Raw genomic sequence first — 24,725 nt, forward strand, 5'->3', positions numbered from 1 at the left:
ACCGTAAGTGCCCAAATAAACAACAACAAGAGTTCACAGCCACACTAGCGTAGGCCTACTTAACTGGTGGCCACACTGCCCAGAAGCAACTTTTGAGTGGCCCAGCATTCACAAATCTAATACACTAATACACCCATTGCAGCCTGGGGAGTGACTGTAACAGAGAGTAGCGTCTCTTCCTACCCTGAAAAATCACAAATAAAAGCCTCTAAACACAACCGGACCAGATCCAAAAAATGAGGTAGAAATTTACAACATCAGTGACCTTGATTACATGTTTCCCTGACATTAGCACGTAGCTACATGTAGCAGTGTAAGACATACTTGCACTACCGTGCCTGGAGCAGACTGCCATATACAGGGATCTGTTTCGATCTGACTTTAGCTTGTAGCCAAAGTAGAAAAGCGCTTAGTAGCTTTTCAAAACATCTGGGCCGCGGTCAAAAAATACAGATCAGTCAGATATTGGACAATTTTTAAGATATTTCACTGAAGACCAAATATGTAAACTTCATGTTGGTATGAGAGGAAGTCAATGGATCACCAAAATCAGTGGATCTCATCTTTTGGTGACCCTGAATGTCTGTATGAAATTTCATGACAATCCATTCAGTGGTTGTTGATATTTATTTCAGTCCAGACCAAAGTGCAGTGGACCGGCCTTACATGGGAACCAGACGAATCTGCGATGGTCAGGTGAAACTTTTTGATGTTGCCGCTAGTGTGTAGCCTGACATCGCCAGACCAAATCGCAAGTGCATCTATCAGAGCAAAAATAACGTGAGCTCGTAGATTCGTCTGGTCACCTGGCAAAGTATAAACACTTTCTATCTTTAAATCCTTATGGCAAAAACACAGCTATATTGGTGCTACGCCATCACAGATCATCTCTGTTTGCATTTTTCTGCAATTCATTACGTGTTTAGTTATTGGTTGTGGGTCTATAAGGTCCAGAGGCATTTTGGTCTATGCCCATTGATAACATCCCGTGGAAATCTAAAAAAAAACCTGAGATGTTCCAGAGTAATTAAGATAGCACTTGGCCAAAACAATGAGAAGACAGTGTACTGAGAGCTCCACTGTACCAAGAAGTCAAACAAGGTTCACACCTGGTGTCTAGAATATCTATGCAAGCCTAAAATGATAGCTCCGTCTGCCAAGATATACTCAGAGAGGACAGCTGCCCCTAGAAAGTAAAACTCCTGACACAAAGTCACATTTCTACAGAGTAACTGAGAGGGAGAGAGGTGAGGCGCTGCTGCTGGCTTGATGGTGATAAGCACATCAAAAGAAGGTGGAATGAGGCGAAAAAATGTGAGCTTTGGGCGCAACTGTTCAGTCCGGTCAAGACTGCGACGGGCTGCCGGGGGTCTGACAGCCCCGCAGACATAAGTGGGGGAGAACAGAACAGCTTTGAGGCTCAAAAGACCCAGCTTGAAGAAACAAAAAAGTCATCATGCGTGTTCTAACTTGAGACGGCTGCCTCTGCATGAAAAGCTGCTATAATAGGCTCTTGAGATGGAAATCTTTCACAGACTATTCAAAACTGTTTTTAAGAGAGATTTTGTGGATGCCCTCTAAAGGTCAACTGGATAGGCGCGAACGCTACAACCCAGAGGCTTCAAGGAGTTGTTGAGGGGGTTTCAGGGAGCCCTGTAGCAAAATAAGAAAGTGTTTAGTCATTGTGGTTTCGTGGCTCCAGGGATGGCCTGTCACTCAGTTGGTCCAGACTGAAAAATCTTGACAACTATTAGATGATTGTCATGAAATGTGGTTCTGGGTGTTCACGTTACCCACAGGAAGAACTGTCATAACTTGGGTTATCCCTTAACTTTTCATCATCCTGTAAAAATAATAACTTTCCCATCAGCCCCTTCTTAGCACCAGGAGGAAAATACTGATATGCTAAGATGCTCAACTGGGATGGTGAACATAGTAACCATTGTACCTGTTAAATATCAGTACATAAGCATGCTTATGTTTAGCATTTAAGTAAAAACAGCAGTATGTCCAATGATGAAATTTAGCTAAGTATATTTACTTGAGTCCTGTCCCTAAAAGGGATAGTTTGGGTCTTTTGAAATGAAGCTCAGCGCAAGTTCAATCAGGAAGACCATCTCGTGCTCACCCTTTCACATTTTCTCCATCCCACTCTCACTACTCCCTCTAATCAGCTGACTATGGGTGTTCACTCCAATCAATCCAATCACACTTTGCCATGATCTCTTAGCCAATCAGGATGCCACTGCAAAATTTTAAATCTGCTCTCTCTTCTGCTGCTGTCAGCCATCATTTTAGGCAGAATCTTCGCACCCTCCTCCACCCTGGTCACCTCCAGCCATCGTATCCAGAGTCCAGGACAAGCTCTCAAAGACTCATTCCTCTACTCATCCGGATCATCGTCACTTCTCCATCTTCCTCTCATCTCATCTTCACCACCTCTACCACCACCAGCGTCTAGACCCCGGGGGGGGTTCCCTATTCGACTATGGATTCATCACCCTCCTTAAATCAAACCATCTCTACGGGGTCTAATCGCCAAAGACTTTCCACATTCCATTATTCATTCGTTCACATGTTAATAAATATTCTTTTACCATAAAAACCTCCCTCTCCTGATTGAAGTGGGGTTGTATGAGGCACGTATCTACAATGAGTGCATTAACGACAGTAGATGCCTGTTTAGAGTAGCAGGAGTACCACCATGGAAGCTAAGCAATGTACTGCTGTAGACGACTGAGTAACAAAACATATTTTAGCCACCTTAAAAAAGGCCCAGCTAAGAAAATCAACATCAGTTTAGGTGTATGCTATATTTAGAATATTTTCACCACTTTGCCTTGACATCAGACAGCAATTATATCGCTTTCTTCTTCATAGCCAGACTCCGTTGAGAAAAACATTGATTTAACATGGCTGAACACGGAGCTGCTGCCTGGATCAGGTTATTTATCTTATTGTGTAACTTTGGTGTTTTAAAGGGATTAGTTCGCATTCACCATAGTCAAACAATAACTAACTAACTGACTGATCAAGGCAGTGGTAGACCAGCAACTCCTCATGTTCAATGAGGTAAAACTGCCGTTTTTGTCAATGGAGTCTGGTGGCTTTGACGAAAGCATAAATGGGAAACTGACGCTGTTAATGGCTTTCCTCGTCGGAAAAGGCTGTCGCACGGCAAAGTAAAGCTGTGAAAATATTTTAAATATAGTGTACACTTCAACTGATAATGATTCTTCTTTAAGGGGACTAGTTTTAGGTGTCTAAAATTCATTTTGTACAGACTGGTTGTGTACTGACCAACATCTGCTTTATGTAATACACTGACTGTGGATAAATACCTCATACAACCCCACTTCAAAAAGTTATACTTTAAGTACAGTTTTGAGGTATTTGTACTTAACTTGAGTATTTCTGTTAACTTTTACTTCACTACAGTTTAGAGGGATGTATTGCGATTTTTACTCAACCACATTTATTTGACAATAATAGTTCCTAGTTACTTTTTAAATATAAAAACACATGATATGCTTATATGATATTAAGTACCCAGTAGTACACGAAGTATCTAAAACTGGCTCCATGTTAAAGAAGTATAACATTAAAAGGCTCTTACACGACAGTGATAATAACAGAATAATGTTATATTGTGTAATTAAATAACACTGGCATTCTGCATAATCAGTACCTTTACTCTTGATACTTCAAGCACATTTTGCTGATAAAACTTGTGTACTTCAGTAACATTTTGCGCTCAGGACTTTTGCATTTATTGAGGTATTTTAGACTGTGGTATATCTGCTTTTAGTTAAGTAAAAGATCTGAGTACTTCTTTCACCACTGGCTGTGCACAACTCAGAGCCAGTAGCATAGATGCGGCATCTCGGTTTTGTTAATATGTTTAGCACTCACTAACAGGAATAAAATATTACGGCAGGACAAATATATTTGCCGATGGACTGATCTAAATCATGGATTCATTTATCTTGTGGCATTTTGTAAGGTGTGGGAAAACAGAAGTGTTTTCACCACTAAAATGAACTTATTCTCCTTATCAATGACTAGTATAAAGAAGGCTAATTAAGGTATTATGAGGTGAAACATGGGTATAGATTACAGCTGCGATTATGAAAGCTTCTGAGGCACTTATCAAAGCCTTCCATTTTTCTAATTAACCCCCAAATTGATCTATCCAGTGATATTAAAAACAAATCCTCAAATTTCGCCTTGCCACCACGACATCTGTGACTTTGTAAACTTCAGAAACAATAAATTACTGAGTGTCGTACAATAACAGACATGCAACTTGAATTAAAAACAGGAAATAAAGCAGAAAAAGCTCTGGTAGAAATGCTAAAACAAAATAAGTACAGCACAGCACCTGTAAGTTTCAAAGTATAACAGAGAGGCCCATAACGCTTGGGATTTTACCAGCCACTAAAATATTTACATCTCAGAGGAGAGGGTTGAAATGTCTGAGCAGAACAAGCCTCGGGGCACACCGACCATGTTTGTCAAGCTCCACATACTGAGACGCAAGTTTTAAAGCCGGAGAGAGGGCGCTTTGGCGAGCATTACACGTCCGGCTCAAGGATTTCTGGGATGGTGCAGTCAGGAAACATGCCTGAGGGTGTTTGGTAAGAAAAAACAAAACAAATATAAAAGCAGGCTAATGTAAAGAGGAATGATGGGGAATAGTTGTTTTAAATACCACTATCAAGGGAGTAAACAAGTTGCTGAAGCGTTGCAGAACTCCTGAGACAAACTGACAAAAGTGGTGAAGGAATAAAATGGTCAGTGTTGAAGCTGGTCCTGCATGACAAGACATCTTAAACAAATAAAACACACACATGCAGTGTACTTACTGTACAAGTGTGTGTTATTTTGAGTGATTCTTGAGGGGTCTGAGACACATACCAACAGATATTTCTCTGTCCCTGCCGTACCTGCACGCTGCCTGAGCTCAGCCCTACAGCCAGCATCAACCCCCTGAAGGAGGTCAACAGTCGTCGGATCCTGCAGCCGACTGTCCTCAGTACCTGCCTAGCTGTCAGCCCTGCTCCCTGGCACAGAACACACACAAGCACACACACACACACACTCACAATTGCACTTTTTAAATCATGAAAACGGTAACTTTCTGGTCCTTGTCTACACGTCTTACATGAGGTCAGATATTCTTCACATTAGCAGAACAGATCTTGTGTGTCAGACACTGAGGCTGTTGATATGTTACTTATTTTTACTCCAGCTAACTGGTTGTAAATAACTCCAGATGAGGGAAAAGGGAAATGACTGTCCTAAACTGCAGTGGTCACAGGCAGCAGGAAAACCTCCAACTGACACTGGGGTGCCCTCTGGTGTTCGTTCAGGGGACTACATCAGCAAAAGCTCTGGACTCCATGACGATTACATAACACTTCAACTGTATCTAAGTCTGTTGAAGGGAACTGATAAGGTGTAAAATACAACAGTCAGTGAGCTAAAAAGAATGTTAAACAAGGAATACCAAATCATTTAGATGTCTCAAAACAGTGCCTATACATCCATTTTCATCTGCTTATCTGAGGCTGGGTTGTGGAGGCAGTAGGCTAAGCAAGGTGCTTCAGACAACGTCCTCCCCAGCAATGTTTTCTAGCTCCTCCTGAGGGATCCCGAGGTGTTCTCAGGCCAGATGAGATATGTAATCCCACCAGCGTGTTCTGGGACTACCCTGGGGTATCCTACCAGATGCACATGCCAAGAAAACCTTTAACAGGAGGCTTCCAGGAGGTATCCTGATCAGATGCCCGAACCACCTCAACTGACCCCTTTCAACACGAAGGAGCAGGGACTCTACCCCGAGCTCCCTCTGCGTCTAAGCTCCTCACCCTATCTCTTAGGCTGAGCCCAGCCACCTATGGAAGTAACTCATTTCAGCTGCTTGTATCTGCAATCTCATTCTCTCAGCCACTACCCAAAGCTTATGACCACAGGTGAGGGTTGGGACAAAGAGGGACCAGTAAATCAAGAGCGTTGCCTTCCAGCTCAACTCCTTCTACACCACGACGGTCTGGTCCAACGCATGTCCACCTCACACTCCATTTTATCCTCACTCATGGACAAGACCCTGAGATTCATTACTTATGATGAAATCCTTGAGCAAAATTATCAGATTTTTTGCCAATTTACACACAAATAAAAGTTAATGTAGGCATGATTTATAGCTTTTACTGTTAATGTTGTGCATGCTGATGTTTAATAATGGACATTTTCAGCTGAGTTCGGTCATGTTAAATGATGTCACATCAGCTGCGTCCTTTGTTTTTGCCACACAAGCGAGGTGCAATGACTGACGGGTAATCTAACTTGTCAACTTCCGGAGATCTGTTGTTAAAGTTGTGGTAAAGTAAAATCTGAGATTTACATCTAACCACATTACACATGTTAGAAAACACTTGTTGAACATGTGAAAAGACTGAGAAATTACTGAATTGTGGAGTCAGACTGGTAAACTGTATTTCACCATTTCTGTGTCCAGGATGTTTTTGGGCTCTTAGATTTAAGAACTCAAAATACAGATGATTTGTAATCTGAGTCCTTGTGTCCACTAATCCTTTCCTCGTATATCTCTGGGACCAGGAAAGGAGCCGTAATTAAAGGCATTAACCCCTGTATCCAATAAGACTCCAGGGCCTTTTAATTAATTAATTAATTAATTAATCCGCTGTAGGACGCTCACCTGGCCACAGCATGGCTAACTCAGGGGACTGTGTGCATATGTGTCTACGTGTTTGTTTAAATACAGGACGACGTCCTCTACAGTTGCAATATGTGCATAGCCTGCAACACACACATGCACTCTTACACAAAAACACACACACCTGCCACATGGCGGACTAGGACCTCATTCTCTGCCTGCAAACAACGATTTATCACCAAGACAAAGAGCGGCGGAGCGAAGAGAGCAGGGGGACGGGCAGAACAAAAGGAGGAAGAGAGATAAACAAAACAAAAGAGGGAATAAAATGAAAAGGTATGTGACAGAGACGGTAAAATATGAAAACAGGGAGCGGGAGTGAAGAGCGCAGAGAATACAAATCACAGGTAAAAGGGGGAGGCAGAACAGCGAGGAGTGGACGGAGATGAAAGAGGTGTTTTGAGCTGACCTGACGTACAGCTGACAGCACAGATAAAAAGGGTGACAGTGCTAATGTCAGATCTCATGACTCAACATGGTCTGAAAAACACATCCTACAGCCACATGGAGACACACACACACACACACACACACAAAAAGACATTCTCATGCCCACACACATACACTAAAGTGGGAATTTGCAACCTTTATTTTAAAAATGTGATTTTTTTGCTTGATTGTCAATCGTGTCTTTATAAACACAAATGAGCAAATTCTAAAAGGATGTACTGCAGCTGCTGATAGCGACATGAATTGTGCATCACTTACAGCCGATATCTGCCCCATCTCAAGGTCTGAGTCACAAAAAATACAGGACTTATTATATTATGGTGCAAAGAAGGCCATACATTGTGCAGCTGAGTGCAATTATCAGTGTGGCAAAGTGTAAATGTTGCCTCTGGACCAAGAACAAAGCAGGCAGAACAATCCTAGACTGTGTAAAATAATGGATGTAGTTGCTGTGACATGGACTGCCACTTTAAAGCCTCCAGTTCGGCATTTCAGCCATTGCCATCTTGGTTTTTTGGAGCCAGAAGTGACCACATTTAGAAGAAAAGGTGGAGCTGTGGAAGAGTGAGATAGCCTCGCAGACAGCCTGTCATTCAAAGGGGCCCCACTCATAAATATGCGTACCTTTAAGCCTTAATAAAATGCTAAAAGTTTTGTGAGTTACATAAAATTTCACCTCCTGTAAAGTTGTCATTATTGTTAAAATTAGCTATACAAACAAAGCTGTTTTTGTAGCAGGCTGTAAACGTGTTTATTTCTGCTGTAAAGTTGGGCATTTTAACATGGGGGTCCATGGGGATTGACTCGCTCTTGGAGCCAGCCTCAAGTGGCCATTAGAGGAACTGCAGTTTTTGGCACTTGTGCATTGGCTTCATTTTTCTTGCCGCTTCAGAACAAAGGCAGAGAGAAAAAGAAAACTGACATTTTCAGATTGTGAGATGCAAGTATTGAATAACGAGGCACAGAGGCATTCCTCAAAACTTGTGGCAAGGAATTTAAACATGACGGAGAGAGACCGTTTTCAGGATTTAATGTCCCAGTCAGTGAGTTAAGTTACCACCAACACTTGCAAATAATTTCGCTGTAGCTTTATGTGGCTATTAGTGCTAATCCTTGTGAACTGGACTGTTTTACAATGAGGATTATTTGCATAGAAGGAGGCCAATTTTACACCACATGTATGCATATCACCTATTACATGCCAATAGCCCAGGAGCACCAAGACTCTTGCTTGGCAGGGCAGCTAGGGGTGCGTTTCACCCTTTGCTGGTGCTTTAAGAATTACACAGTTTCTTTTTGTCTTATTTGCACCAAAAATTCCTAATGTGAAGCTTTAGAACGGCAGTCCATTTTTTTTTTTATCAGGAGCATATTTTAAGAAACTATTCTTGGACAATTTTTAGGATTTTCCACCATAGCTTCCACCCGACTCCAAGCTGCTGCGTGGCCACTTTGTTCTCTTGCCCTTTCCTGCTCCCTTTCACTCTTGGCACTCTTCTGGCATACTATGAAATAAGAAGAGATCTCCCTGGCAGCAATAGGTTGAATTAGCATTGAGTGAACTCGTCTGGCAAAAGCATTAATGTAATGAATGTTCATTTATATTTAAAGTCATGCACTCCAACTTTTAGTGATTAGTCGATATATAGAAAATTCATCTGATAATCAATTACTCGTCTCCTTTCATCTTGTAAAATGTGAAGACGTGCTATTTTTTCTTATGAGACTAAATATGTTTGTTTGGTCCAACTGTTCGTTGTGGATTTTTCACCATTTTCTGACATTTTAAAGAGGAAAGGATTAAATATCTTCCAAATACCCACGGTGAAGTTTCAGAATTGCTTGTCTCAGTCCAAAGCACAAAAAATATTCAATTTACAATAATAGAAAACAAAGAAAAGCAGAAAATATCTACAATTTAAAAGCAAGAACAGCCAAATGTTCCGAATTTTTCGCTTGATGAACAATGGTGCTGTTTAATTTTCTTCTCAAACTTCTCTTCTCAAAAAGCAGTGGACGATTGTCTACTATCTTGTTACACATACACACACACACATACAGTGTGTCTTGAAGGTTTAAATGAGTTTTCTACCTGAACAGTGCCGTCCTCCTGGCCCAGGGCCACAGCAGAGGGCTGCCTGCACATACACGTACACCGGATCCTGGACAACATCTCCTCCGACTGGAACAGCACGGATCCTGTCCTGCCATCACGCACCTAACACACACACACACACACACACACACACACACACACTTTTCAGTAAAAACCTGATCATCAGAGTGTGTTAATACTTGTCTGCACTTGAACCCAAACCACAAACAAACATTCCAGCTTCACATTCCTGCTCCAACCAGCCCGCCGCCTTTAATTCATTCATTCTTCCTTCACCCACCGGCTCACCTGCAGTCTGTTGCAGTTGTCTGCAGCTGACACGATGATTTCCTCATCATTGAAGAGAACATCAGAGTCTCTTTTCAGGCAGACAGCTGAGGAGGTGTGCACCTTCTTAGCCTCCCATAACTACATCAAACACAAGACAGGAAACAGGCTTGACTCAAACATAATGTAAACTTCCACTGAGAGAGCTACAGCCAACATTCACTTCTCAAGTGTTTCATCCTCCTAAATGACTTCTTTGTGACTTGTATTTAAGCAGAGGAGTTCATCTCAGGTGAGAAGACCTTGGCATCAAATTAGTTTACATAGACAGTGGTGTTGCTTGTTAATACTTTGCCTGACTTTTCATCATTTCGCTGCAGAGACATGCTGGGAATAACCTGTCTGTGGCAATAAATAAGTCATCAGTGTCTGTCTCATACATTTTTGTTAGGCACGTCAAACTGAATTTTCAGATGGGGTCTGACAGCTCAAAAATAAACACTGGTAATGGAACTCTTAAGTAGTTCAAAATGGTTTCCTATCCTCTGTATGAACATATAACAAGTCAGGTGAGCTTTTCTTCTTGGTGGATCAGATATGGGACAGGTTAATCCACATTTTCTCCTAAATGTCATTGTACCCCGCCCACATTAGTTGTTCTGTTAAGGATGGTTTCTGTTGCTGATGGGGGGTGGGGGGGGTGGGGTCACCTCAATGGTAATGTTTAAAGTATGACCAGTATACTGTATCAGAACTTGTCAAATGGTCGAATAATTTCTGAAACCCCCACACCTCCCTGTGTAGTTTTGATTGAGCATATTATGACCCTTATAAGCAAGACTAGGGTGCTTTCACACCTGCCCTGTTTGGTTCGGTTCAATCAAACACAAGTTTTTTTTGCCCCCTTAGTGTGGTTCCTTTGGGCAGGTGTGAACACAGCAATCATACTCGGGTTCGCACTAAAACAACTGGACTGAGACCTTCTTGAAGAGGTGGTCTCAGTCCAGTTACAAATGAACTCTGGTGCGGTTCGTTTGTGGTGAGAACATGTTCCGACCTGGATGTGAACCAACTGCAGTCACATGACACATTGTTTGGGTTAAACATGAGCATGTTACAGTCCTGGAGGATTATTAATGTGCACCTCCTCCTGTACTGCCTTAATATGCACATTCAGCACATCCAATGCATCAAAACATTGTTTTCTAGCTGGAGCCGCGCCTCGTTTTCAAACTGTATGGTTTGACTAAAATGAACAATGACAGCAATATAGTCCACGATGAGCAGCGCTAAAATCAACCTGCGTAGTTGTCCCTCCATTGTGACATTAGAAAGTGTCACATTTATCTTGCAAGTGTACTCTTTTTCAACATTTAGTTTACTTCCTGGATTTTTCCCATGTGGAAGTTCTGACCAATCAAGAGCAGCTTTCTCACACAAGGCGTTTGATCTGGTCCGCTTGTAAATGCTACTGTGAGAACAAAAACCAACTCTAGGCAATTATACAACTTTGTAACAAAATGAGTCCCTGATTCAGACCAAAGCAAGACAACTCTAGGTCTGAAAGCACCCTAAAGGTGGTTTCTAGTAATGGATGCCTTATCACCCTGATTAGTTCTAAGGATTTATTCAGTCATTCATGCATTTGCTCTTGTTTCGTATGGTAGGAGTCTAGGTTAGAAACTTGTCTTTGGTTTCACATTTGTTTTTTGTAAGCAAAGTTCAGGGTCCATGAGTATATTTTTGTTTGCTGAAATACTGAAATACTGTGTAACTGGCCTTCCTTGGGAGTGGGAAGAGTGGGAAGTCACAGCATGTTATGTCTAGGTTCCCCCTAGACCGGGCACTTAACAGAGGGAACTTCCTGTGGTGAAACATTTGCACACGGGAAGGTAAGCACTGTCACTAAAATGGCCAATTCTTTGCCACAGAAAATAGTAACAAACAAAAATTGACTATGATTTAACTTTTAGAGATAAAAAAGACAAACATAATCTGATAGTCAAGACGATTTGCTGGCTCTCTGTGGCTCTTGCAAAACAGTAAGACATGTGGCAAATCCGCTCCAACTGTCGCGGCAGAAAACGGATCAACATTAGAGTCCTGTGAGACGGAGTGTGGGCTCTTCCAAGGTGAGTTCACAAGTTGTTATTTGTGTAGATCTTTACAACAATTCACCAAAAGAACAAAGCAGGCGTGCCTTACTGATCCAAATCTTTATCGAAACTTTTCAGCACGTAGGTTTTTGGCTCGGAAATTGTTGTTTTCAGTAGCAAAAGGAATTTTGAAAACAGTAGCAGGCAGATAGCGGAGAGGAGGGAGAATGCCAACCCAAATAGCTGCCCAATGGCAGGTTTATAACCACAGTCAGACCAGTAAGAGTGTAACAGTTCATAACACTGGTTTTGAAAAGTGCTACACAGAGCCTACTGTACAATACTGTCACTAAAATAATAATTTAGGTTAAACAGAGAATCTATTTGTGCAGAATGCTTTACTGCAGCTTTAGTTTGTCATTTAGATTCATGAGTCCTGTTTCATCAAAATACTATTAAACATATTTTTACTACCCTGTTATAACGCAGCATCTGTAAAGGCCATAAATTCTATTCTAAAAGGCTAAACTGCAGAGAGATTATATTAAATTACTTTGTTCCAGGCTGTTTATGGTACACATTGCTTTGTTTAAAGGAGCGACCCATATTTACATAACCTCAATAACAGAGACAAAAGCCTGAGGCAAGTCAAGGCAACATCTGCATAGAACTCCAGTGTTTCAGCTTCTTTCATAACACAACACACAGTCGCTGTTTATTGTACATTGTGGCCTAAAAGGGTTCATATGCAATGTTTTCATTCATACAAAATAAAGCTACAATATTATTTCTGAGCATTCCTCATTAGGGGCTGAAACAAAACAGCTGGCAGAGGGGGAACAGAGGGCAATTAGTCAACTTGTGATGTTCAGCGTTAGCGTGGCTTTCATTTCACAAGAGGTAATTAGAACAATACTGATAATATCTGTGCAAGCTGATACACTAATGTAGAAACAAAACATTGCACGCTGAGTCGGCCTTACCCTGACGGTCTGGTCGTAGGAGCAGGAAAGCAGCTGCGAGCCATCAGGAGAGAATTGGACATGCGTGACCCAACTCAGGTGACCGCTGCAGTCGGCCATCTTCTTATTGGCCTCCAAGTCCCACAGCTGGAAGTCACACACATACAGTATGAACTACTGTGCACTTCCTCACCAGTATATTCAAATACATTTTTAAAAACGTAAGGAGTCATTAAGAAAATAAATAATGCAGAAAAAACTTGAACATTTGACATTTAAATCATTTCTACATGTATTTTTTCAACAACATAATAAAATGAAAAATAATCTATTAATGTTTTGAACATATTACATCATTAAAAGGACATATGCATTATACCTCCACAGCGTAGTTTGAGAATGCGATTGCCAACAGGTTGTTGGTAGGACAGGCGTGACAGTATTGCACCGTGCTTAGACGATTCGTTCTGATCTCCAACAACATGTCTGACGTCTCCACGTCAAACACCTGAGACACAGCGACAAAAAGACAACAAATCAGAGTGTACTCAGTCTGGGCACAATATGGCTACCTCTTTCACTGCAGGCATATCTATCAAATAATTAACCTTACATAATGACATCAGTCTTTCCTTTCAACGCTGCATTAACTGAAGACCAGTTATAACACGGCAATAAAGGACAGCAAGCTGCATTCACTTTGCTGAAATTTGTAGTTTAGGCACTTTTTATTTATGCAATGCAAATTTTTAGACCAGTGCCGACATTAGCACTTGGTCCAGTGACAATTTGGCTACTTTCTGACAAGTATAACATAAAAAAAACTTGGGACATTTTACAGCTGATAAATAAATGTGTCAGTGTTCCCTGGTTAAAAAAAATAAATAAAATAAAATAATTAACACCAACAGTGCTTCTAAATAACCTCAAATATACAGTATGTTTGACAGGTATGGTTATAAAATGGCTCCGATCATATTTACAAGACAGGACTTTGGTTGTTTCCATTGAAAACTATACCTCAACCCCAATATCACTGACTCATGGTGTCCCCCAGGGGTCAACTTTAGGGCCTTCATTATTCAAACTCTCTGTGCTTCCACTTCCACAAATCAGTGACAATACAGCCCTGTTTAGACCTGGTACTAACATGTTATTTTGGGGGTAAAATGAGGGGTAGTTATGCAACACTCCATCCACTTCGCCTCACTGTTTATACTGCAAATGATATGTGGTCAAATGAGTCCATGACCACCTTGGCAAGTGGTTTTAGTAACTGGATCACAATGCGTCTTGGTGTTTTGACTTGTATTTAACACTGTCCACTTGTGATCAGATCACCCAAAATGCATGTTAATACCAGGTCTAAACAGGGCCTCTGATTTCTCATCATAGCTATTGATACCTTTATTAACTTTGCCTTCTCATCAAACAACTTTGGTCCCCTACAATGTCTTTGCCAATACATTGACCAAATTAACAGCTGGACGTCTCAAAATGGCCTCCACCTGAATGAGGACAAAACTGAAATAATCTTATAAAAACAAAAAAAAACATGATTGTCCATCTTACGTAATGTGGAGGTCAATGGTAGAGGTTGGTAGTCTGAGAAGCATTCCAGGCTATCTGATTGTAAGTAGGAAATCCTTTATTAATAAATGGACAACCATAGTGTCTCTTAATAATCTTATTTGGGACAAATGAGGAGAAATTTAAGATTGCCACTCATCTTGACACAAAAGGACTGAAAGCAACACTGCGACACTGTTTAAAACCTTGGTGTCTTAAGTGATTGCAATCGTAGTTTTTAAAAAACGTAAACGCAATAACTAAATCAGCTGTTTCACATCTCGAAAACATCAATCTCAGAGACTTTAAAACATGTTTTAGGCCTTCCTAAAAAGAAAACTGAACAGCTTCACCTTATACGAAAGGCAGCTGCTTTTTACAAAAACCAAAAGAAACCAAGTCCTCACACTGGTTTCCAGTAAGACACAGAATTGACTTTAAAGCCCTGCTGCTTGTTTATAAATCACTAAATGGGACAGGACTAAAATAACTCTCAAATATGTTTGAGCAGTATTTTTTTAATCTTTTATTTCCTTGTGTTCTTTTAACTTTTTTATTTTTATATGATAATTTTATCTGCTCACTTGTAACAAACTTTGAATTGCCCATATAAACAAATTGTGCTATATAAGTAAACCTGTCTTGCCTTGCCTTACACTGATACCAATATGTGTGTAAATCAGGTACACAAGTGTAAAGGTTGGCTCTACTATAAATCTAGACAGCATGTATTGTCCATATTAAGTGGGTGTACTGAGTTGTACTCTACAATAAAATGTATTATGTCGTGCCTGGAGATTAAAACCTGAAGCAAACTTGCACCATCAGTGTCATGTTCCCTCTCCTTAAAGTCAAAAGAACAAGTTCAGACATCTCTGCTGGGTTGTTTCCCAGAATACAAACAAATGTGGACGCAGAGGACAGAGACAGACTGATTACAGGACAAGACTGGCTGATTTTGAAAAGCTCCGCAGGGGAAGGGCTGCTCACATTTGCAACCAGAACACACACTCTTCAGACTCTCTGGAAGACAAAGTGACAAACAGCCTCTCTTTCCTGTCTCCTTCAATGAAATGACACACCGACATCAAGGGCAGGGAGGATGACGTGAACCCTGCAGTGTTGAGCAGCTGAGACATGTACGACAAGACAGCTCCACTTCCAACTTATTTGCACCCTCTGCATCACACATTCCCCACACACAACAACAACAACATCTCCACTCATTAAAATATACACTTGGAAACAAATGTTCACAAAACGCTCACCAGAGCAGCATTCCTGGCTGCACATATGATGCGTTTGCCGTCTGCGGTCCAGGTGCTGCACTTGACGAAGACATCGTCATCACTGTCTGTCAGCATGTCTCTCACATCGATTGTCTTCCACTCATTGGCAGATGACGCCTGAAACAGCTGCACATATACAGATACTTGGTTATTTGCCCAAGAGTAGCCAAGATACTTAGACCTCGCCCACACGTACACAGGTATTTTTTAAAAACAGGGTTTTTCCTCTCTTACTTCCATTCTCAAAAAAAATCACAAGCACTGTTTTAAAAAATCTCCATCTACATGAACACACAAGAAAATAAAGCTCTCTCAAAAGCATGAAAAACAACAGGCAGCAATATAACCCTAAACCTAAAGCCATGCTGTCCAATCAGAAGTTGACTGATTGAACAACCTCACCATAGAGTGATGTACGATGCAGTTTGCGTGTGGACGAAAGGCCAAAGCACGTAGAAAAAGCTATGTTTAAAAAAATACCTGCATTAATGTGGACAAGGCTTAAGTTATTTCCCCAAAACTAATCTCTATACTTAGTTCCTGGCCCAAACACTAAGTTACCTTGGAGAGCTTTACAAGTATCTAGTTTAATGGCAGTCACCTTAACGGTTCCATCGTTGGAGGAAGTGGACACATAGGTGTCATCAGGAGAGAAACAGCAGTGGTTGACTGGCTCAAAGTGGCCAAACATGGTGTTCTGGGAGGTCGGCTTGTTCAGGTTCCACAGCTGCAGAAACAGAGAAACACAGTGAGAGGGAGAGGTCATCAATTCATCATTTATTTGTCCCATGAAATCATACAAGGTCAGCTCCTTCAGCCTGTGCACTGTAATTTAGTCTTTTATTGCCTCTTCTTCTGTTGTTGGCTGCTGCTTTATGATTGTCCATGTGTCCAGGCAGGCTGCTATGTGTGTGTTTATGGTATCCAGGATGGTTCTGGTAATCCATGGTTTATTTAACTGTAGTTTTGGGTACAGTTGCTTCTGTTGTTTTGGGAATTAAATCCACCACAGACTCAGTGAATTCATTGAAATCATCTGCAATGTCGACGGTGGTGTCTTGAAACATCCTCCAGACTTTGATTGGCTCCATCTCTTGTGCAGTTTGTTTTTATAGCTTCACCTAAACAAGAAGGCCGCATGGTTGCTCCCCCCGAATGTGGCCAACAACTCTGCTCTAAACCACATAAAGCATTGATCCAGAGTGTTCATAAAGAGGTTGAATTATGCTCCCAAGGATTTAGCAAAGCTTTAGTGAACCAAAGGATAGTATAAGTCCTGATATCCAGTTGGAAACTGATGCGACAGAGATTGCCCAGTTTATTATCCAACAGCTGTACAAAGGCTAGCAGGATGCTAGTTCGGCACAAAGATCCACACAATCTGAAATGCAGCTGTGTTTGATTCCTCCACCTTTGCCACAGCGCCTACGATGTAGATATGGATGGAGAGATGGACACAGAGATGGTCTTGCTTGGTGCCCATCCACTCCGTCTTTTCTTCAATGTTTACTGATGTTTACATTTCAAAACCTCGACCTGGCCAGCTTGAGGAAGTTGGCAGGAGGGGAGTTAACAGGGAAGTGAGCTGATTTCCTCATCCTAAAGAATGACTCACAGCCACACGCCGCCGCTGCCCAATGCCAACCACAAAAAACACCACCAAATACAGAAGTGCTGGAAGTAGCACAGATGTTTGGTTGTGTTTTCTCACTTTGCAAAACTTCTTCCTAAAAGCTGAGCATGTGTACACAAATTGATAAAGATGTTTTCTTTATGTGTTTGTATTCTGTCTATTTGTATGTGTTTCAGGGCCGCTGCAGATTTTATTGTTAGTGCAATGTATGGCAAAAACACATCCTGAGACAGAAGACATCAGAGTTACAAGACGTTCAGAACAAATACACCTGCAGACCTTGACGTTTAAGAACTTGTCGTTGGAGCAGGTGGCCAGCAGGAGGCGGTGAGTGGTGTTGGTAAACTGACAGTGGTTGACCTGCTCCTCGTGCTCCTCCTCAAAGACCCTCAGCAACATGGCTCGCTCCACGTTCCACACCTGCAGTAGGAGACAGTTTCAAGTATTCTATGACAAAATTACACACAAAAATGCTGTGATCGTTACCACAGTAACAACTACTCTTCTTTCTCTGTACGTTACAGTGTTCTTTAATGCACTGGTCTTCAGTTAGGGTCGTGTAAAGCTTCCCATGCAGGCGTGTCTGGTTTCACGATGGCGTCTATCAACAGAGCACAATGGTCACAATGGGTGAGAGGACAGGTATCTGCTTACTTTGACTTTCCTGTCGCTGGAGCAGGTTGCCAGGAGACGGTCGTCAGGAGAGAAGGCACAGCAGAGCACCTCGTCATCGTGGGCCTGGATCTCTGTGAGCTTCTCACCTGAGGTGCTTTTGAACACCTGAGCGGAAATGTACGATGACAGCAGTTACACAACGAGAATTAGTAAAAGTATTGTATCACACATTAGGAACAAAGTCCACTATTAAACGTCATCATTTTGAAGTGAATAAGCTCTTAATGTTATAGTTATAGTTATTTAGCTGTACTTGCCCAAAATAAATTAAAAAAGAAAACTAACAATACTAAAAGTAAAACATGACCCCTTAACCCACAGTGTTTTGGCTACAGACGTGGTTACGCAAGACACTGTACATGCACACCTCAGGCAGGTGTATTTCCAGTAGATGCAGTCTCTGACAAAAATGCAGCATATTCTTTTTTTCTTCGTTTTATAACATCACCCAGGAATAAAAGTAGATTGCCCTTTATATTTTCCAGCGCTCGGTCTCCATGGAAACAATTTGCCCTTCGTGATTTTCTCACACTCACCTATACACACAGACACACTCAAAGAAACATGTCTGTTTGATACCTTGAGCGTCTTGCTGGCTCCACTGGAGGCGATCTTGGCTCCGTCGTGGGAGAAGCAGGCGGAGTAGATGGAGCCCTGGTGGGGATGGATCACCAGACGGGACAGACTCTCTACGCTGCTCTTATTCCTGTGCAAAAAAAAACATAAACACAAAGATCAGCCCAACCTGGGAGCACTTTGAATGACATAATCTGTTCCCATTGTATTACTCCATTTCAGATGCACTGAACTGTTATGAATGTTTACACAATTACTGCTGCTTTCAGTGAAAATTACAATTGATTTTTGCGTATTTACATGGCAAATCAATGAATTATACCTAGTGGCCGTTAATTGCAACAGAAACATTGACAAAAAAAGCTGCATCTAATTAGCTTTTATGTTAATATTGCTGCAGAAATCTTCTTCATAGTTGTGCACCCAGTCGTTGCAAACAATTTCAAATATAACTGATCCATGGCCAATGGATAACTCGATTTTAAAGGGATAGTTTGCATTTTTTGAAGTGGGGTAGTATGATGTACTTATCCATAGTCAGTGTATTACATACAGTAGAAAGCAGTTGGCTAGCTCCCGATTTGGAGAAGCAGCAGGAGTACTGATACAGAAGCTAAGCAACGTACTGCTGTGGGCAGGGGCAGCAGCAAAACATATTTTAGCCACTAAAAAAAAGTCCCACCTAAAAAAATTCATAACAGTTCCAGTGTACACTATACTGAGAATATTTTTACTGCTTTACTTTGCTGTCAGACAGCCCTTTTTGACAGGGAAGCCATTAACAGCTTCAGTTCCCTGTCTACGCTCTCATCAAAGCCGCCAGACGCCATTGACAAAAACAGTAATTTAAGCTCACTGAACATCTGAGCTGCTGGTCTACTGCTGCCTCGATCAGATAGGTAGTTTGTGTAATTGTGTGACTTCCCTTAATCTGAACTAACCCTTTTAAAAGCCCAGCCTACACAGTAACACAAACTAATTAACTGATTGAGGCAGTGGAAGACCAGCAGCTCCTGTGTTCAGTAATGTTAAATCACTGTTTTTCTCAATGGAGTCCGGCTTTGAAGAGAGTGATCTAGCGGCTTTAGTTTCCCACCTGAAATCGACATCTGATGGCGAGGTAAAGTCCTGAAAATTTCCAAATGTAGGGTACGCTTAAACTGATACTGATTTTTTTTAAGGGGGACTTTTTTGGTGGCTAAAATTCCCTCGTCCACAGCAGGATACTGCTTAACTTCCGCGTTGGACTCCAGCATGCTTCTCAAAACTGTGGGGCATACTGACAGACATCTACTGTATGTAATACTATGAGTTTGGATAAGTACCCCATACAATGCCTCTTCAAAAGATCCTAACTATCCCTTTAACTTCATTATCAGAACATTCACACATCAGAACACTATAGGAAAATATTTGTTTGTCTGCATACAGCCAGTCAAAGTAGAGTTTCCCCTTGCTGGCCCGCTCCTGCGCTTGCCGCAGAGCCTGTCTGTAGACCTCGGAGGTACGTGACTGAGACAGAGCAAGCTGTACCACATCAGGGAAAGGATGCTGCTCCAGCTGGTGGCCGTTCAGAGAGAGAAACTCCTGGAATTGACTGCGCACGTCACTGTTCTGAGGAAGACAGAAAACAAGCACACTCTTAAGCATGTTACGCTAATAAGAAACACCAGCCCCTCATCATCAGGGCACAACTGCTCCTCACAAAGCAGTCTGAGGGGAGTTTAATCTCGCAATAATTATTGGTGTAAACACAGTTTGTGTGATAATTATGTTTGTCCCCCGTTCAATAACCGTCACCCTCACCCCCGGGGTTGCGTACTAATCCTCTTCTGCGCTTGTTTAACCTTTCTTCTTCTGCAAGTCATTTGCTTGGCATTTTGCAAACACTGCTTCAGTAAAATATTATGAAAACTAGAATTACTGCCTCACTGCCATTTACCTGACAGGTTGGTGTACAACGAAAATAGGTTTTCACTATACTGACATGGATGATTCAAGTGAATAATTTCCAGTAAGAAAATGCTGTCTTCTCTTAAATTCTGTTTCTACAGAAAACTAACAGAGAGCTTCATCACATGGTGCAACATCAATCACATGAAGCTCAATATCAGCAACACCAAAGAGCTTAAGGTGGACTACCAAAGGAACAGGACACAGCACAAAGCTGTGACCATGACAGCTGTCAATGCTTCAAATATGGATGTTGCTATAAAGAGGCTACAAATTCTGAAATGTGGATGCTTAAAACAAATCTTTAACCCAGCAGCACAGAGGATCGATACCAGTGGTTCCCAACTGGTCCAGTAACAGAGTCCAGATTTCTCCTTAGTCATCTTTTCAAGGTCCACAATGGATTCAGTGTCATACTTGCATTTGGCCATGTCATCAAGCTACTTTGTTGTCTCTGTCATTTAGCTGTCCATTAGTCACTCACTCTACAGCAGGAAACTGCACTTCAAAGTGAAAGCTCTGTGCCAGAAATTCACTGTACTTCGATATAAACAAACTTGACACATTTGCAAGTCGCTTGTGGTCCATTCAGCATGTACCTGGGACCCACCAGTTGGGAACCACTGATCTATACATTCAGCACAGCTTCAAGGTGGACAACAAAGATTAATTTCAGTCATTTTCTGTAACTGCTTATCCCGTTGGGGGTCGCGTGGGTGCTGGAGCCTATACCAGCTGACACTGGGCAAGAGGCAGTGTACACCCTGGTCAGGTCACCAGACTATCACACTCACATTCACACCTACGGGCAATTTAGAGTCACCAGTTAACCTGTATGAAAAACCCATGCTGACACGGGGAGAACATGCAAACTCCGCACAGAAGGGCCCCCCACCCCAGGAACCCTCTTGCTGTGAGGCAACAATGCTAACCATTGCACCACCCAAATGTCTTCTCCTCCTGAGTTATGGTGTTGAGTAATAGTCAGAAAAGTGTTTTTGTAGAACACTGTGATGCCACAGTAAAGTTGACCTTTAACCTTTTGGATATATAATGTCATCAACTTCATCATTTTATCCTATTAGACATGTAGGTGAAATTTTGTCATAACTGGCATAGAAATTCTTGAGTTATGGCCATGTTTGGTGAGGTCACAGTTGCCTTGACCTTTGACCTTCAACCACCAAATTCTAATCAGTTTATTCTTCAGGCCAAGTTAACATTTGAAGAAATTCCTGTTAGCTGTTCTTGAGATGTTGCGTTCAAGAGAATGAGACAGATTCAAGGTCACACTGACCTTGACCTTTGACCATCAAAATCTAATTAGTTCATCATTGAATCCAAGTGGATGTTTGTGCCATATTTAAAGAAATTCCCTCAAGCTGTTCTTGAGATTTTGTACTCATAAGAGTGAGATGGAGGCAAGGTCATGGTGACCATTTACCTCTGACTACCAAAATTTTATCAGTTCAACCTCGAGGCCAAGTGAATGTTTGTGCCAAATTTGAAGTTTAGTCAAAATTGGCATTAGAATTCTTGAGGTATGGCCAATAACATGTTTGGTGAGATCTTTGACCACCAAATAACAATAAGTTTATCGTTGAGTCCAAGTGAACGTTTGTGCCAAATTTGAGGAAGTTCCCTCAAGCTGTTCCTATGATATCACGTTCACAAGAATGAAATGGACAAACAGACAGACAACCCAAAAACATAATGGCACCAGCCACGGCTGACTCAGTCTTTACAGAAATCATCATTTTAATTAATGAATCCATTTTTTCTGCTGCACACTTTCAGTCCCACTATACTGAAGATTAAACTGTGACTTTGGCATAAAAATCAAAACTTACTGTTGCCAACTCCGCCTTACTATGAATGTCCTGGTAAAACAGGTGTGCAAGTTACGGATCATAGCCCCATGCTTCCCCGCTCGTGTCTGATAAACCGTTTGGCAATTATCAAATCTGCCCTCGCACTGATGAAAATTGTTAAGGGAACGGGGGGACAGCAAAAACATGGAAGGGCAATAAACTTGAGTTTTCATTAGAGATAATGGAAAACAACTTTGGGGAAAGATAACAGAGGGACACACTTTTGATTTAATTCACCAAGTTTAACGGAGAAGGGCAACGGCACGACAGACAGATGGACTCCTAAAGCTGCATTCTCCCTGAAGAGGGACGCACATCTGAGCACAGTTCATATTCTAATGAAGGGGAACCATGTCACCTTCGCCTGCTACAATTTTAATCTTTCTAGTGACAGCAGAAGACCAGAAACAAACACAATATAACCAGAATATAACCAAGTTTTTGTTGTCTGCTGACCTCTTTGTCCAGAATGGGTCCGTACTCCACATAGTCATTGATGAGGTGAGCTGGACCCATGATCTGGGCCTTGGTGCTGACCCAGTCCAGAGAAAACATGAGTGAGTAGAGCTCCTGGACAGAGACAGAAACAGACGGTAAGAAACCAACAGAAACAGAGACAAAATTGTGTTCCACTGTTAGGCATCACATCAGTTTTAAAGCTCTGTACAGGCCTGCAAAAACCATACAACCCTTTTGGTTAGTTTTTAAGCACAATTATCACTAGTTACTAATTAAAGGACACATTTGTAAAACCTGGGTGAGATTGGCTCTGGCCATGTGGTACGTCAGGAATCTGATCCAGTAGAGACACTCCTCGTCTCCTGAGGTGGGAGGACCATCTCTGTAGTACTGCTGGTACTGACGCACCATCTTAGTGTGGAGGCTCTGAAACACACACGTAAATATATACAGCTAAAATGGCCTTGTGTAGCCAACACCTGGATGTATAAAGACACCTGGATACAGCTTTTGAGACGGGAGCCCATTTATTCATATGAAAGTTGCTATGAAAATATGCCACTGCTGTGTGTGAAATATCCTGATGATCTGCACTGCTTCCGCACTGTGTGGCCCATAGAGCTGGCCCACTGGTTTCCTGGATAGCTTCCAAGTTTAGAGAGGGTCATAGCGGCTTTTTCTTGCCCAGCTGCCATTGTTCCCAACAGGCGTCCAGTGTGCAAGTGATGTGAGGTCCGAGATGTAGTTTAACTTCATTCTTTCTTTTGAAAATTGTAGCTTGTCATACAAAAGATGACTCTCTGTTTCTTTTCTTATTTGTTACTCAAGGTTCTGAGGAAAATTAAACAAGGATAAAAGCAGTTGTCGAGGCCTATCACCAAGGGTCCACTAACACACGTCCACACTTCTTGGCGGCATGTGGAAGTTGGGACGGTAAAACAAAGTCAACTTTGTTTTAGCCATAAATGTAAATTTTCACATCCAACCATGGTTGACCAGATTTTCTGTCCATTGTGGCTTTTTTTTTTAGGTTTTTTTGCCTAATTATTTTCTTTTTTAACTTGGCTGATCTTGCCTCAGTATCAGCCATAACCACAAAATACAACTTAAAATAAATAAAAATTTCAAAAGGAAATTCTTCTCCTGCTTCTTTTCAGCTTACTAACATACAACTCACTGCGAAACTTTGCCTGTGAAAATGTAAACATAGACTCCTTGAGTGCCTAAATCCTTTCGTCTAGTTTAGCAGGGAATGACCTGGGGACGTGCACTATTGAAAAAGCCAATCACGCTGATGGTCTTGTTTGCTGATGTAGGTCATATGGAGGCATCAAATTAAGACTGTTTCATAACCAGTTAAAAACATCTTGAAGCTGCTTTAACAAAAAGATTGAAATCCAATAGTTAAAGGAAGGTCGCATCCAAACTAACCTCAAGCTGGGTGCGATTCTGCTCCACCAGGAAGTCCAGCTGGAGGTCATGGAGGTAGTACAGGTAGGGTTTATTGTGATTGTCTACAAAAAGCAAAGACTTGTTGACGAACTCCTCGAGGATGTCCTCGACCTCCTCCGGCTCCAAGTCCCACAGAATAGACAGCACCTGGAAAAAGGAATAACACTGTAGCTTGTGCATCTTTGGACTGATGGTCCTGATCATTAAATATAATATATAATATAATGTCAGATCCATAGCTCTTGTTGTGCAGACAAACCTTTGCAGGCAATTTGATGTCCTTCTCTATCACAGTAAGGTCCTTGTAGAGCTCGCGATGATCCTCTGGTAGGACTTCAATGCTAGCAGCCATGGCTTGGTCGAGGGCGTCGTAGTCGTAAGAAGACGACTTCCTGATACGCTTGAACTGCTTCTGCTGCAATTGCCGCAGGTAATAACGCCAACGGTTGGGTTTCTCTTTGAGTAGAGCCCCAATCAGGGACACCACCAGGGGGGAGCCTGGGGTGGTGGCACAGAGGAGCAGAAAAGCGTGTGTTTTAAAGACACAATATGTGAGCAAAGGCATATTAGCACCTTAAAACACAAGATGTAAACCTGCAGGGGGAGAACTTACAAATA

General features: G+C 41.7%; 1 protein-coding gene across 1 annotated transcript in view; it reads right to left on the minus strand.

The window, feature by feature from the left end:
• The window catches only part of apaf1 (apoptotic peptidase activating factor 1), a 74,253-nt gene that overhangs the window by 40,448 nt on the left and 9,080 nt on the right, over positions 1–24,725 (minus strand). The window contains exons 8-21 of the mRNA XM_033614944.2: positions 24,367–24,605; positions 24,087–24,254; positions 22,950–23,081; positions 22,653–22,766; positions 19,802–19,986; positions 18,376–18,502; positions 17,776–17,901; positions 17,401–17,541; positions 16,090–16,215; positions 15,468–15,614; positions 13,010–13,138; positions 12,652–12,777; positions 9,594–9,713; positions 9,282–9,407 (exon numbers count right to left, since the gene is read on the minus strand). Coding sequence (XP_033470835.2) covers positions 9,282–9,407; positions 9,594–9,713; positions 12,652–12,777; positions 13,010–13,138; positions 15,468–15,614; positions 16,090–16,215; positions 17,401–17,541; positions 17,776–17,901; positions 18,376–18,502; positions 19,802–19,986; positions 22,653–22,766; positions 22,950–23,081; positions 24,087–24,254; positions 24,367–24,605 — 2,006 coding nt within the window. The remainder of the gene's footprint in view (positions 1–9,281; positions 9,408–9,593; positions 9,714–12,651; positions 12,778–13,009; positions 13,139–15,467; positions 15,615–16,089; positions 16,216–17,400; positions 17,542–17,775; positions 17,902–18,375; positions 18,503–19,801; positions 19,987–22,652; positions 22,767–22,949; positions 23,082–24,086; positions 24,255–24,366; positions 24,606–24,725) is intronic.

This window comes from Epinephelus lanceolatus, chromosome 23 (genome assembly GCF_041903045.1).
Source record: "Epinephelus lanceolatus isolate andai-2023 chromosome 23, ASM4190304v1, whole genome shotgun sequence".
Lineage (NCBI taxonomy): Eukaryota > Metazoa > Chordata > Actinopteri > Perciformes > Serranidae > Epinephelus > Epinephelus lanceolatus.